The sequence below is a fragment of the Pimephales promelas genome, chromosome 15, assembly GCF_988280905.1.
Source record: "Pimephales promelas chromosome 15, fPimPro1.hap1.1, whole genome shotgun sequence".
Taxonomy (NCBI): domain Eukaryota; kingdom Metazoa; phylum Chordata; class Actinopteri; order Cypriniformes; family Leuciscidae; genus Pimephales; species Pimephales promelas.
This window is the reverse complement of record NC_142783.1, coordinates 30,774,578-30,790,080: the sequence shown is the minus strand read 5'-3', so window position 1 is coordinate 30,790,080 and position 15,503 is coordinate 30,774,578. Positions and strand designations below refer to the sequence as shown.

Here is a 15,503-nt window from a genome sequence, read left to right as displayed (position 1 = left end):
AATACCGCGTAGAATATAAAGCTAATAAACGTAAAGTGCAAAAAACAAACAAAAAAAAACTTATGAATTATTCATCAATGCCATAACATTATTATTACTTCTTGTGTAACACAGTCAAAATCCCCTCACAAGAATACTTAATTTAGCTGTAATAATCACTAGGATAAATTCAAGTAACTTGGTTTTAAACAATAGTTTAAAAAAGAAAAAAATTGCAGTGCTGGAGTCCACAGTTATAGAAGAATATTTTGTATATTAATACAGAAGTTATAATGCTAATAATACAATTTTGATAACACAATAAGATAAAAGAACATCACATGGAAACAAGTCAAAGTCGCTACATCATAACTACAAAAAAGGCCTGCTTGTTTTGTAAACACGATTAAATAATGTTTTCAGAACATTTTTAAATCAATGATATAATTTCATAAGTTGGTATGAGTCTATACAACACGTCTTATAACAATAAAGCAAAACTCATTCACACTGAAGAAAACAGCAGCAAGGCCATATTTCTCTGTCATTGAATGTCCTGATATTTATACATTTGTTGATCAATTGGAAATGCAACTTAACCAAAGGTCCCAGTCATTAAAAGCCTTTTTTTGTTTCAGCTAAATTACTACTTCAGCTGGCTGAAACCAGTGTGGAATAGTTAATATTTCAGTGTCACAACCACATTAATACACTTTGCCCTTGTCCTGTAGAACACATGGCTCAGCTCATCAAGTTAAAATATATTGCCCAGTTAAAACGTAACGTACAATAGAACAACAACAACAACACATTTCCATGAAAGTGTAATACATTCTTTGCACTGAAATAGTTCGCCAGAAGTCTCAAAGTGGTGGATGGTCGTAATTAAAAACTCCATTCGTGTTGTCAGATGTAATAGAATTAGCTCATTTGGTCCAATTCTCTAATTTTTGCCCTTAAGTGTCTTTTACGGATTTTGATCATCCACTTAATGCTGAGTTTGGCAAACTCTGCTGCTTTAAATAGAGCCATGAAGACACCACACAATATGGCTATAGTGTTCCACGGGTTTGCTGTGACTATCTGTTCAAAAACAAAAGGCACACTTAATTAGACTCCCTGTACAGCGTTATACAGAGACAATTAGTTAAATATTTAATTATGTGTTCACTTACATCTTTCACTTGCTGTATAAATGGATCTCGCCATTGGAACACAACAAAGAAAAGCTCGTTGGCTTGCTCCTGTGGCGACCTCTTGTCCATGTACTTCACCACACTGGACTGAAATAAATATGGATTATAATCAAGTAAGTGGCTGTAACAAAATATTCTGTATTTTAGGTGGATCAAGTCTAATATATATAAAAGGACATATTATGAAGTCTTGATTATGTTTTTAGGTTTTACAATAATAGGTTTTCATGCTTGAATGTTGCAAAAAACATTATTTTGCATTTATTTTACATTGTTGCAGTACCTCAATACCCAGATTTTTTTTTAGAACTGTATATTTATTGTTATCCATGTAGTTATCATCATTTGTGCTTTTTAACTTTCAACTTTTTCATGCTCAAACTACAACATTACATATGGCAAGCCATTTTAGCTTTTATTCATTTCCAGGACATGAATTCTTGATATCAACAATTCAATTCTTGATATCAATAATTACATTTTTTTATATCAAAAATGTAATTCTTGATATCAACAATAATATTGATGACAATTATCACCATAGGCTGCCATTCAAAACCAATTGTTGATATCAAGAATTGATTTCTAACTAGTTAAAATTCCATTTTCACATATCAGAAATACAATTATTATTACTAGTAAAAACCTTTATTTTTGATATCAAGAATTCAATTGTTACTAGTTGAAATGTCTATTCTTGTACACTGTCTATTCTCTAATACATTTTCAGATATCAAAAATGATAATCTTTACTAGTACCAATTGAATTGTTGATATCAAGAATAGACATTTCAACTGGTGACAATTTAATTATTGATATCAGGAATTCACATTTTTAATAGTAACTATGTAATTATTGATATCAAAAATGATATTTCTACTAGTAAAAAAATCAATTCTTGATATTAACTATTTATTTTGAATGGCAGCCTATGGTGACATTTCACTAGTGGAAATACAATACAATTGTTGATAGCCAAAAATTTTATTGTTGATATCTAGAATTCATATCCTAGATATGAATAAAAGCTAATACGGCTTGCCATACATTACACACTAAATGCAAATGTTGACCAAGCAAAAAGCATAATAGATCCTCTTTAAGCCTAATTTGGTTGGTTGATCTAAATATTTACATATTAAAACATAATCACTTGATTTTCCATGGTGGTTATGATCCTGATTGTTATACTAGCAAGCTGAAGTTGACAAAGACTAAAAAAATAGCATAACAAATCTATTACCTCCTGTCTAAATTCAACTGATTCACTTCCTCTGCCAGACGTCTTGACCAAAGACATTTTGACCCATGTCCGAAATCCCCCAGAGAAGGTCCACATGGAGTAGTTCCTTTCACAGTCCATCATAAAAGCTGCTTTATCCGAGCTGATAAGAAAAGTACTTTTTTATATAAACAGTAAAACAAATCAGATTCATGCTGAACATAGATCTACCTTTTATGCAAGTCACTGAATGTGGCAAAAAACATGTAACTGATGGCACTGAAATCCTCCTCCGTTTCATTCCGACTGAACTGAAGGAAAATTAGTTCTCGGTTCCTCACATCAGTTGGCCCTCGGACCACTATGGCTCGCTTCTGCAGTAGACGTGTTGCATAAAAGATTATTAATAGTAGCATTTCTTCAAAAATAGTTGATGAGGAAGCTCTAAAACATACTTGCGTCTGGTTTGAATAAGGCCCGTAGTAAATGACCTCCTCGGTTATACAGTTACTTTTCTCTAGTCTGCCCGATGCAACAAGAGGTGGAATGTTGTCATGATAGTGATGCATGCAACTTAATAACTGCGCCTTCCCAGGATACAAAGCAATTCCTGTTCGTAAAGAAATTATGAAAGATTCTGTATATAGACAATGAGAGATACCATAAAATAACAGTGTATTATAGCTCACCTGGTGCAGTAAACTCCTCAACTTCTTTGTATGAAACAGACATCACTGGATGGTTGAGTTTCTCCATGAAGTCTGAGATAGTCTGGTAGGCCAAGAACACAGCCACTGCAGTGAGCAGCAGGTATATGAAGACAAGGATGACTGTGAAGACATTCTTCAGGCAAGCTTTGTTGAAACCATTGGGCATTAGATTGCTGTCCACAGCATCCTCATCTGCAATATATAATAAAAAGTTTATTTTTAAGCAATGTCTTTAATAAAAAAGACACAATACATACTGTACATAAAGAACTATCCCAGAATGCAAATGTTCAATTTGTCTTAATAAATAAATTAATTCAATGTATTCCTCAAGAAGAGAAGTTTGTACAAATAACTAAATATAGATTTTATCTATATATAATATATAGATTCAGATGGTCAGTGAAAACAGTTTACTTTGTGGCTTACTATGTTTTTATTTTGGCAATTTAAAAGTATCATACAATCATTGTTAAATCAACTCCCTAAGTTAATTAAACTTATATTAAATTTAAATATGTAAACATACATGCATAGGCCTACCTACAAGTCAAGTCACCTTTATTTATATTGTGCTTTATACAATCCAGATTGTTCCAAAACAACAGGAAAATGATTCAATGATGCAAACAGAGTTCATTTTGGCTGTCATTGTTCATCTGAAGTCGGTTTACATGTTTATTCCGTTGTGAAGATCATTATATAAAGCAGTTTTGCAGAAAATTGTGGTTTTCTGAATACATAAAATTACACCACCACAATATAACTATTGGATTAATGGTAACACGACTTTACAATAAGCTTCATTAGTTAGCAAATGTATAATGAACTAACCACGAGCAATACATATGTTACTGTATTTGTTAATCTTTGCTAACGTTACTTAATAAAAAAAACAGCTGTTAGTTCACAGTGTATCAACTAATGTTAACAAAAACACATTTGAATTGAATAATGTCTGAGTAAGTGTTGAAATTAATTAGGGCTGTGTTAAACGATTAATCGCATCCAAAATAAAAGTTTGTGTTTACATAATATATGTGGGTGCACTGTGTATAATTATTATATATATATATATATATATATATAAATACACACACACACACATGCTTGTATATATTAAATACATATTTTCACGTATATAGATTTATATATAATTTATATTATATATAAATATTTTATATATAATTTTTTTTCTTAAATATACATGCATGTGTGTGTATATATGCACAATAATTATACACAGTGCACCCACATATATTATGTAAACACAATTTTTTTTATTTTGGATGAGATTAATCGGAGATTAATTGGATGAGGAACAAGTTCTGACCTGGTAAAGGGTCACACCTAGCTTCATCAAGCTCCACTTCAGAAACATCATTGTTCTCAAGTGGCCCAGCAGCAAAGTCCTCGCCATTGAACTGTAATGCAACAACAATAAATGACATAAAAAGTACAGACATACAGTTATTTGTTTGTTTTTGACAGTATTTTGCGCCTCGTATATCTCTCTAACGCCCAGCGGCAACCGGTCAGCTGATATCACATGACTGCAGCTTCTGCTTTAACCATGAAACTCACTCACTGAAAAGAAACTGCTTTCATACGGATCACACTATGAATGAGTCCTGCTGGATCCAACCGCATTTCACACACTAGTTAGTTTCATTACCTCCTGATAAGATCGAGATGTGTCTCTCCTCAGCATTGTGCTTCACCTTCGAATATTTGGGGCATTTAAACTTTGCCATCAACTTGCTCGAGCAGGACCCAGACCTTCTCATCTCTTGTTACGGATCGTCTCGAGGAGCTCGCGTGAGGCGCAGCCAACGGCCAACAAACATGCCAAGCGTGACATCACAGCTGCTAGTTAGTTGGGGAGGGCTTGGATACTGTAGTCTGTGATCTTATTCTAAGAAGTTTACGCAAAGTCTTCCATAACACATTACACGATTTAGGTTCTGTTTAGTATTTTCTATCACACCACATGGTATCCATAACGAATAACAAGTAGCCTAATAAGAAACCAGCACTTTCGAAAAATAAGTTATTTTCTCAACAGTACTGAGGGAGTTTTTTAAAAGGCAGACTAATATTGGTGTTTCGTGAACTATCTTTAAAGCGAATGAATCGTTGTCATTCACATTTTAGAGACGTTACTGATAACATATTTTCGTGTGTTTCTTTTGGAAGCGCGTGACGGTGACTGACTGAGATTGACTATGGCAAGAGCCAATAGCATTCAAGGTGGTCTGTAATGGAACATTTCATTGGTTGGGTTTACTGAACGACTACGCCCGCGTCACCGGGTTATTATTAAGTGCTAACCTTACTAGACGACAGGGGGCATTGTACATCACTGTATTTCAGGTTTATCTCATAGACAGTAAAAGAAAGGTTTATCTATGGGTTTATCATCATGTGATCTCGTTCACAAGGAGAGAAAGGAGTAATACGAGTTATACATGACTGTGTAAAAATAAATGATGACAAAAAAAAATTAAGTTATGGAAGTACGTTACTAAACGCAAACTCTAAAATCTTTTTTATTAACTTTAACTTTTATAACTTTTATTTGTAATTGCACAAGTATTGACAGAAGAGAAATCTATTAGGCCAAAGCCCATCCTAAATGTAATAACATACAAAGGATTTGTGCTTCAGAATTGTGTTTTTTTTATACACAGCGCTTTATAAAATATTTTACAATATTGTTATAAAAGTAGAGATTTGTTAAATTTATACATTTTTATGGATAATAACCATGACATTCAGAGAATTCCCTTGTTTAAAATATAAAGGAACCTGGCTGTTGGCTGTTAGCCAAGTTCCAAAGAAGAGTTTCATTGGTGCACGTCACGTCCGGTCCATCTCACGTGAATGGAGAAACAGAAACTCGCGGCAAGTGGAAGAAATTTAGAAAGTTTCCAAGCAGAAGTTGTTGTTTGAAGCAGTCTAATGAAGTGCAAAGTCATATAAGTCCACTATATCCGGACCCCAAACAGCGATTCATTAAAATATTAAATCATTTTGTCCTAAAGCACCAATTAGAAACAGTTCCGAAACAAATGGAGCATTTCCACCTCCGATTGTGAAAGCTGATCTGAGATCAGCATCTGGAAGCCTGAATGGAAACACCGAGAGACACTCCCGTGGCAACAAGGAAACTGTAGCCGCAGACTCGGTACTTACAAACCTCAACACGGACAGTCCACAATGTTTTATGCCCGTAGTGTTTTATTATACGCATTAATATGTATTTGTTCCACAAATGATGAGAGCAAAATTAAAAACGCACCGAAACCGGTGCGTTTGTTCACCGAGGAGGAGTTGCAAAGGTACGATGGGAGCGAGGTATGTTCCGTCATCTCAAAAACACGGTGCTAGTTTTATGCGCTATTTCAAAACTATGTACTTTTAATTAATTATTAAATGCAAATTGTTTTTAATGACGAGTTTTAAACGTGCCCCGCCCCCTTTACAGGATGGACAACCAATTTACATGGCCATTAAAGGAGTAGTGTTTGACGTCACCACTGGAAAAGGTCAGATGTGGTATAGCCTAACTTCACCTTCTTCAATGTTTTGTGTGTTGGTGGAAGTTTCAAACTAATAGACACTCATTAGAGGAAGTAGGTCTAGTTTAGATCTTTGCTGTGTTCCCTATTTTGATTTTGTGTATGTCCTCACTTATCTGGTGAAATATTATGACAACTGCCTAGTGAGGGCATCCTTACTAGTTAAAAAGGCTTGTAAATCGGCCAAAAACATGTTTTTAATGTGCTTTGCACATGTTTCTGTCAGGGTTGTGTTTAGGGTTAGGACTTGGGTTAAGAAAATATCTTTAACATGATTTAAAATCAGCAGAAGTCTATTCAATCTCCTCACTGACAGTTAATACAGTATAGTGAAACAAACGTGCGTGTTAGAATTAAGCAGTGTAACCACAGGCCTATTTGCATTTTACTGGATCAAGTTTCCAACATTCCTGGGGAAATACAGGAATTTCCAGGGCTGGAAAAACAATGAAGCTTTGCAATTTAAGGGCCCGATATACTCACGGTGAAGTTCTTTTTTGTTCTTTGCTTGGCGTAAAAAGATATTCGAAATACGTGAGCAGCGATACACTATCGAACATCCAACACCACCCACAATGCTGAGAGCGAATTTAGATGAATATGTAAATATGTGCTGTGTGCTTTTCACTCAACAAAATAAACACACAACCAAATTGAGAAAACAGCAAACAACATTTTAATAAAAAGCATAAGAAAAGCACACCTGCCTATTTCGTAACCGCCATGGGCCAATGAAAGTACAATAGTCTTTACCAGCCCTAGCAAATTTTCGAACTTCGCCTGATTTTGTTCGAAATGATGTCACATAAGTTCGTTCTTCGATTTCGCTTGAAGTATATCAGGGCCTTTAGCACCGTTCCAGGATTCATGAGAATTTCTATAGTGAATTTAAAGTCACCATGAAATCAAAACTGACAATTCTTAGTTTTTAATGGGATATTGCAATATTTATTATTAAAAAAAACTCGTAATCTTTAATCAAAATAACTGTTCTTCTCTGATGATGTTTACTGGGACAACCTGTCAATCACATGAGATCACAGCAATAGCAAACCGTAACAATCCAACGATCCAATCAACTCTTGATGGACAAAATTAAGCCCCACCCTACATTTTTTCTTGTCCGAGAAGCTGTTTCACTCAGATATACATCGCAATAGGAATGGCTAACAAAGTCATGGGAATTCCTTAGGTCAGAAAGTGTTGAAACCTGACTTTGTCTATTTCATTTCCAGAATTTTACGGAAAGGGGGCATCTTATAATGCCCTTGTGGGCAAAGACTCAACCAGAGCCGTGGCCAAAATGTCCCTCGACCCCGCAGATCTCACACATGACACTGTAAGTTGGGGATTTTATAAAGATCACAACTTTGCCACAGAAAAATAAACTAGTTAAAGCTTCAACACTGTTGTTAGATTGACTCTTTTGCCACAAACCTTAATAGCTTTTTTTGGTTTCCATTTGTCAGACGGGCCTCACTGAGACTCAACTTCGATCCCTCGAGCAGATTTTTAAAGGTACATACAAAGCAAAGTACCCTATCGTCGGATACACCAGCAGGCGGGTTCTCAATGAGGACGGCAGCCCCAATAAAGACTTCAAACCTGAAGACCAACTTAATTTCAACATTAAAGATGAATTTTGATGCTGAGACACCCTTTAACGAAAAAAGACATCCAACAATCCAATCAAAAGTCTGAGTAATAGTTGTTTGTGACCTCTGACAGTAGTGGGCATGTGTAAATTTGAGGTTGTCTGGTGGTCTTTCAGCCTACAACCTAGAAAATATATGATGCATTATATCCCACGTGGGTTTTTCCCTGGTGGGCTGTTTTGAAGGTCATTCAAATGAGGCCACCTACAGGTGTGATTTAAAAAAATATATATAGGCACGCCGTTTGGCCTTTTTGAATGTATCAAATGATGATTTGAAATGTTTGCGCTGTTTAAAAAGTATTGATTATTGTAAGCCTGCAATAAATCACTTGGTTTCTCACTGTACACGAGGGGAAAGTTTGGTGATTCACATGTAGAAATTGAAATTGCTTTTGTGGTGAGGGGTTTCGTTTTACAAATTAAGAAGTTAAGCGTTAATGATATCATTCCACAACATCATTTTTACTCAAACACCATCTCAGTCATAATTATAGTGTTGTGTCTAATCTATATAAAATGCCCTTGATGACCAGAAATGTTTCACATTAATCTGAGAAAGAGAGAGTTGTTTGTTACTTTGGCTTGTTGTCCTCTCATATTAGTGTCTTCTGGGATATTTTAAGTCTGAATGGAATGTAATAAACAAGTTGTTTAGAAACACACAGTCTCAAAAGAGTGTGATGTGAGTCAGGCTATTGGAGCATGGCTGTTGTTCAACATGTAGAAGAGACCGGGGCTAGTTGTCACAAGAGCTAAAACTCAATAAGGATCTGAAAAAAAAGGTCTGGTTGTTCAAAAAAAAAAAGTTCAACATATCTATATCCTTTAAATATTTGAGCTTAGTATTGTTTAATGTTTTTGAAAGAAATGTCTTATACTCACCAGGGCTGCATTTATGTGCTCAAAAATACTGTAGAAACAGCATTATTTGTGAAATATTATTACTATTTAAAGCAGCCATTACTCATTTTAATAAATTGATTTCAAGACACATTTCTGATTATCATCAATGTGCTGCTGATATTTTTGTGTTAACCATGCAGTCGACAAATTTAAAAGAAAATTTATTTTAAATATAAATCTTGTAACATAATTGTCTTTACTGTCTGCCACCTTTGATTGATTGAATGTAACCTAGCTGGATCCGAAACTTTTCTATCATATTATATATTTTTTAAACCAAAATGATAAGATTCTTATTTGTTATACTGTTTGATTTCCACTGAAAAAAAAAAAAAAATTATTTAATGGCACATTCCCTGCTATTGGGGCATATATAATGCCCCCACAGTAAAAAAAAAATATTGTTGGTTTAACCGAAAAAATGAAGAAACCCGGTTGCCTTAAAATTTTAAGTTGATTGAACTGTTAATACAATGAAGGAGATTGATTTAATCATCAGAAACTCAAAATAATAAGTTATGTCAACTAAATAAATTTTTTAAGTTGATTTGACAAAAGAAAAAATGTTGTGATAACAAATTTTGAAAATATTTTTTACAGTGTGGTAAATGGACATTTTCAGTTTCTTTTAGTAAAGTAATCAGCTGCCCAGTTCTCCCCAGTAAAGAAAGAAATGTTCAAACTTGAGATTTTAAGAAGACTCGCTTTTACCGTTTTAAACTCCCCTGCATGTTTAACTTTCCAAAACATCAAAAGGCTCCTGATGAGAACCCAATGACCTGATTTCCTGGGAGACTGTAAACAGTGGGAGGGTATATGCAGAAAGGCATTTGGCCAAATGCAGCTTTTATTTTTATGATGAATTTACCTATTATACATCTCTTAAAACATGGGGGCTGGCCGGTTTCATGAGCGACAGTGAGTCAGTTAGCAAAACACTGTCAGATTCGGAGTCTCAAAATGATGTTTTTTGTTGCTTTTAAAAAGTCCCGGCCAGGGTATCATTAGCATTTACAGCACAATAATGAATCATTGTAAAAGTGCCTTTACTGTAAACACTAGCCAGGCTTAATTAGTATCAAATTCACCAGAAAACCTTCAGAAACTGAAATTGATTTCAAGAAATAATACAAAATGACTAAATGCCAAGCAACTGCCATTATAGAATGCAATATAACATAATAATGATTGACATCTTAAGACATTAAACTCCAATTGGGCATATATTCGTGCTCACATGAGTGACGTATGTCGCACTTTCCACCCTCGGTCACAACAACTTGCCTTTTGTAGCTAAAGAGGTGTTGATGGTGGGTGCCCGTGACGCTACTTCCTGTCTCCATTGCACTTCAGAATTTCCCCTTTGCCCGCCCACTAGTATTTTGTGTGGTGCAGTGGGCTGTTTCACTTCAGTCTGACTGAGTCTCTTGCTACAGTCTGTTCTGCTCCGGAGTCAATGTAGCTTGTTGCTTTCTCCAGCCACCCACAACATTTAATATCTTCTTGGATTTTTTATAGTGGTGAGTAATATTTATTTACAAATACTGCTTTTATTGTAGTGTGTTATTACCCTGGCTTGGGAGCTGTTAGCTAATTCAATTAAACATAAGTATGCATACATTCTTGATATTTTGCTAATAAATATGGATAAGTCTGTTTAGCAAATGCATTATTTGGATCATGGACTTTGGGTGTTGATTTCCCAAGTTTGATGCTATGATACGCTTTGTATTAAGTTTCTGTAATACCTAATCAAACCATTTTCACTGATCAGGTAATCTGACGAGGACTGATCTATTGGTCATCAACACCCAGCAAACCCATGAAGGTGCTGAGTGGTCACGACGTGGTAAGTTATCACCTTCGCGCATAGTTTCACTCACCTTTTGTCCCTTAATGTCATCATGGAAACTGATTAGTACGTACTTGAATTGACCTGCTTCCACAAATCTCAATGAAAGGATAAACACATCTTTTGCTCTTTCTGTTTCAGTCTAAATCGTTGACTCAAACCAGCATGGACCAATTCATCATCCCAGCCACAGATGTAAGTATTGATCCCAAGATCTTACGCATACAGCACTTCTGATTGATAGATTAGTGCAATTAAGGATTCTTTGAAGGCTGAGCATTGAGAACAAAGCCTAAAATGGGATATTACAAAGTCCTGACCTGTTACATCTCAATATATTTAACCAACCTGTAGTTTACAAAGCTCACCAACCTAAAATCCCCCAATTACCATTTTTAGTTCTTCCTCTTAATAGAAATGCCTCTAGGTCATTGCTTCATCTGATGGATTGCTTTCTATTTCCATTAGGTTCCCTTAAATACAGGCATTTCCCTTAGTCAGCAGACCAATGCAAATCTGACCAGGATCTCCCCCACTGGTAAGCTTACAGTCTCACTTCTGTACTCTTAAATGTCATTGCTCTTGTTGTCTTGGACTTTTTGATGTCGAAAAGAAACAACAAAGACCTTTCAAAATTTTCACTGTAAATTAGAGTATCAGACTACAGTATGCTTGTGGAATAGTGGGTTTTTACAGTTTCTTTATTGATATTCAACAGGAAACATAAACATCAATCAAAGGCGTTGGAGGAGCATGTTTCGACGAGTACAGAAAAGTAACATGGAATCCCATGATGCAAGTGTTCATCCCGAAAACAAACTGTTTGGGCGAGCCTTGTCGGAAATCTGTCAAAAAGATGGGTGTCCTCCCAAACCAATTATGGTGAGAATTGTCTGAATGAATGTCCATATTTTATGTATGTTGTTTTAGTCTTTCAAATGTCTCAATTTACCTCAATTTGCTTCGCAGGATATCCTTACATTGCTACAAAGAAGGGGTCCAGACACCGAGGGGGTGTTCAGGAAGGCCGGGAACGCCAGACTGCTGAGAGAGTTCAAGAAGAAGCTCAACGATGGGATAGAAGTGGATCTGACGGAGCAGTCTGTGTTTTTGCTTGCTGATCTTATCAAGGTATTGGACGAACTTGAGCAACATGATTTGATTTGAGTGACTGACAGTAATGAAGTCTAAAAGATGCATATTTGGTCATTAATTCCCTGGGTTTTGTCTATTCCGATTTGCAGGATTTTCTTAGACAACTGCCTGGCAGTTTGCTAATGGTGGACAAGGCCAAATCCTGGATGACTGCAATGGAAAAGGAAGATGAAGTTCAGAGATGTGCTGAAATCAAAATGTAAGTTATCTAATGACACACTTGGGTTAAATAAAAAGTGTTTAGTGTAAATGAACTGTGTTTGTGACGTGGTTTTCTTTATTTTGTCTTTAGGGTGATCAACACGCTTCCTGAGCCAAATATTCAGCTCTTGAAGCACTTGATTGTTCTGCTTTACCACATAAGTAAGAAGGCAGAATCAAACAAGATGGTTCCCCTCAATCTAGCTACATGCGTTTCCCCCAACTTGCTCCAAACGGACAACGACGTGAAAAAGATGGAAGAGGTGAGTGTGTAGTTATTTCTGAAAGTCTTAACCTTACTAAGTTCCCACACAATGTGGCCGGGAGCCAGATAATAGCAGACTGAGTAATACTGAAACTGAAGTGATCAACCTAGTTTCATATCCAAACTTATTTTTACCTAATTTCATTTTTTTTTTTTTTGCCATCGAGGTGCCCTTTGTCTAATCCTCATGTCACTCTTTGAATTTGCAGGTGACAAATCTGACAGAGTTCCTCATTAAAAACTGCGACCAAATATTTGGTGAGGATGTGCTGATGCTCTTTGGAGACTCTGATGAAGAGGAACTCAGCGATAACCAAGGTAGCTTCTTCTAACATTTTATCTTTTTGAATGCCTATGTAGTCGATTTTTTTATCAATGGGCATGAAGTACACTCTAATAAATGCTGGGTTGTTTCAACCCAAATTTGGGTCAAATATGGACAAACCCAAATGTTGGGTTAAAAACGTAACCCAACTTCAACTTTCACTTTCAACTGTAATTTTTTGACGAAACATTTGGGTTTGTCCAAATTTGACCCAAATTTGGGTTGAAGCAACCCAACATTTTATAGAGTGTATCAACTGTCTCAGATGTGTCTATGAATATTATTTAGGAGAATTTGATCTTGAATGATATCTTGGGAAATATGAGAACATTGCTAAGATCTCTTCTGAAACCCGTGAAAGAGAGATCATTTTAAATTGTTCTAATCTATGAGTTCGTAAAGTCTTCTTTGCCATTTTTCGAGTCATTATGCAATCAATAGTTGTTCATCCTTTGACCAATGAGAGGCGGTCCAGTTGTACCTTCAGTAATCTAATTGGCCATCCAATTCCAACTTGAATTTTATCTCCACACCCTCAAAACATCTTTCCAATTATCTGTCTCCAGTGTGTGGGCAACCTTTACATAGAAAAGCCAATGTAGACAAAATACTTAATGTTCTGATAATTAATAAGTATCTATCCTTGATTTCTCCTTCAGATTCGTTTTCTTCACACCATCACGACTCGGCGTATGACAGTAATGACCCTGATGCAGGCTACAAGGGAAGTTTCTCTGACATGGACTCTATCAAATCCGGCGTTGAAGAGAATGCCCAGAAACTTTCCAGCACGGAGGAACCTTGGACTACAAAATTGTTGACTCGCAGACGCTCTGAACCAGCAATCGTCTTGAGCAAGGAAGTCCGGCACATGGTCCTATCTAGAAGCCAGACAGAAATGGACTTTCATGACAAACAATTAACAAAACAGATCTCCGATGACTGTATTGTGTTTAGAGCAGGTAACAGCTTGGGGAAAAGCGGTTGTTTGGCACCTAAAACCAAAGAATCCTCGTATTGTTCTTCAAGTTCACTTGAGAGTTGTTTCTCCAGCGCTTCAGAGAGCTCAATCCATAATAGCTCTCCTATCATGCCTTCATGCAATCAGAGAAAGACCCTTCTACGCAAACATTCGCATCCCACCCGCCAGTCGGCACCTGCCCCGAATCGCTCAGAGACCCCAAAAAGACGCTCGCAATCAATGAAGAGCGCTCACATAAGAAGCAGGACCGTCTTCGGGCGAAGTGGGTCCACCAAACGGGCCATCGAGAGAGCTCTACGCCATAGCCAGACCCTACCTGAGGTGCTGAAGCCTCAACCGGAGCCGAGACGCTTGTCCAGCGAGGAGGTTTTCCATCAGGTGGACAGCAGGATACCAAGCGATCCTCCGAGTTATCAGCAAGCGCTTGAGCACAATTCCCATGTAACTCTCTCGAGCTGCAAATCGCTGACCGTTCAGGACGCCAGATGTCTGTCGAAGAAAACATGCAGCTGCTCCAGATCCTCAAGCGAAGAAACATTGGATTCATCTTCTGGGAATGAACAATTTGATATCCACAATAGAGACAATGGAGAGACATGTTGTGATTGTATGAGTGGATCTGAATATGTGTATGAAACATCACTGCCAGAGTGGTGCAATCCAGAACACCTCAGAGAGACATACGTCTGATGAACTGTTTTTGATATATTTTGTATATTGTTGCTACTTTTTGGTGGTGTCATTATATCTTTTGCTTTTGACCTCATAATGAGGCACAATTCACAAGTACAATAAAGTACAAATCAGGCATAGATTTGCCTATTCTTCATTTTAGTATGGTCTTTTGTGACGATGTTTTTATACCCACTGTATTTTGATTTTCCAGCTCCCCAAAATTGTGGAAAAAAGCTACTGAAAGGCACTTTTTTTGAGGAATTTTCACTACACATGTTCATAGGTTTTTGTGCAATGTTTGCAGAACTAATGTATATGCTTTAAAGCAATGCAAACCATTTTTATGTCTTCTCGTGAAATAAAGACATGAAATGAAACCAGTCTTGTTTCCATTTATGAAAAATTAATTTAAATAATTTAATAGTTTTTGTTTCAAACCATGAATCAAATCAGCTTGGTCTGTAAATTATTGTAAACTAAAGCTAAAACTAATTTTTTTTAATTTTTTAAAAATAAAATAAACAGTAACTAAAATAAAATATAAAAAACTATCAAACTTATATTATTCACTTATTCAGCTATAGTTGTCAAGGCAACATTTCTTATTTTCATTTAGTTTAAGTTAAAGTACTTAACTCAAACTAAAGGAAAGTACTAAAACATAAAACTACATAGACATGTTTTTTTTTTTTTTTTTAAAAAGACGAACACTGAACAAAATTACTAAACTACAATGGCCCCTAAAAACATTTGGACCTTAAAATGTATAAATGACATTGCATTAGATCAGCAAACTCAG

At 35.9% G+C, this 15,503-nt stretch overlaps 3 protein-coding genes across 3 annotated transcripts; 2 read left to right on the top strand and 1 right to left on the bottom strand.

The window, feature by feature from the left end:
- Positions 1-226: 226 nt before the first annotated feature.
- On the bottom strand, positions 227-5,275 carry pacc1 (proton activated chloride channel 1). The gene is made up of 8 exons (XM_039653464.2): positions 4,784-5,275; positions 4,442-4,532; positions 3,088-3,300; positions 2,854-3,008; positions 2,630-2,772; positions 2,420-2,561; positions 1,155-1,262; positions 227-1,062 (listed from the first exon to the last, which is right to left on the bottom strand). Exons 1-8 carry the CDS (start codon positions 4,817-4,819, stop codon positions 901-903), a joined length of 1,050 nt encoding a protein of 349 aa, XP_039509398.2. The 5' UTR covers positions 4,820-5,275; the 3' UTR covers positions 227-900.
- Positions 5,276-5,931: 656 nt separating this feature from the next.
- Positions 5,932-9,006, top strand: nenf (neudesin neurotrophic factor). The gene is made up of 4 exons (XM_039653465.2): positions 5,932-6,465; positions 6,596-6,656; positions 7,925-8,028; positions 8,159-9,006. The coding sequence occupies exons 1-4, from the start codon at positions 6,328-6,330 to the stop codon at positions 8,333-8,335; spliced, it is 480 nt and encodes a 159-aa protein (XP_039509399.2). The 5' UTR covers positions 5,932-6,327; the 3' UTR covers positions 8,336-9,006.
- Positions 9,007-10,033: 1,027 nt separating this feature from the next.
- tagapa (T cell activation RhoGTPase activating protein a) lies at positions 10,034-14,925 on the top strand. The gene is made up of 10 exons (XM_039653487.2): positions 10,034-10,769; positions 11,024-11,098; positions 11,243-11,296; positions 11,570-11,639; positions 11,820-11,983; positions 12,071-12,232; positions 12,346-12,455; positions 12,549-12,720; positions 12,932-13,040; positions 13,707-14,925. The coding sequence occupies exons 2-10, from the start codon at positions 11,072-11,074 to the stop codon at positions 14,717-14,719; spliced, it is 1,881 nt and encodes a 626-aa protein (XP_039509421.2). The 5' UTR covers positions 10,034-10,769; positions 11,024-11,071; the 3' UTR covers positions 14,720-14,925.
- Positions 14,926-15,503: the final 578 nt, after the last annotated feature.

Bases quoted from the DNA above. Each gene is read 5' to 3' on its own strand.
- nenf (XM_039653465.2), top strand. From the start codon at position 6,328: ATGTTTTATGCCCGTAGTGTTTTATTATACGCATTAATATGTATTTGT. The intron at 6,466-6,595 runs GTATGTTCCGTC...CCCCCTTTACAG, and splicing joins AAAGGTACGATGGGAGCGAG to GATGGACAACCAATTTACAT. The intron at 6,657-7,924 runs GTCAGATGTGGT...TTTCATTTCCAG, and splicing joins TGACGTCACCACTGGAAAAG to AATTTTACGGAAAGGGGGCA.
- tagapa (XM_039653487.2), top strand. From the start codon at position 11,072: ATGAAGGTGCTGAGTGGTCACGACGTG. The intron at 11,099-11,242 runs GTAAGTTATCAC...TTTCTGTTTCAG, and splicing joins TGCTGAGTGGTCACGACGTG to TCTAAATCGTTGACTCAAAC. The intron at 11,297-11,569 runs GTAAGTATTGAT...TATTTCCATTAG, and splicing joins TCATCATCCCAGCCACAGAT to GTTCCCTTAAATACAGGCAT.
- pacc1 (XM_039653464.2), bottom strand. From the start codon at position 4,819: ATGCTGAGGAGAGACACATCTCGATCTTATCAGGAG. The intron at 2,773-2,853 runs GTATGTTTTAGA...CGTCTACTGCAG, and splicing joins CTTATTCAAACCAGACGCAA to AAGCGAGCCATAGTGGTCCG. The intron at 1,263-2,419 runs GTAATAGATTTG...TATTTATTTCAG, and splicing joins CAGTTGAATTTAGACAGGAG to TCCAGTGTGGTGAAGTACAT.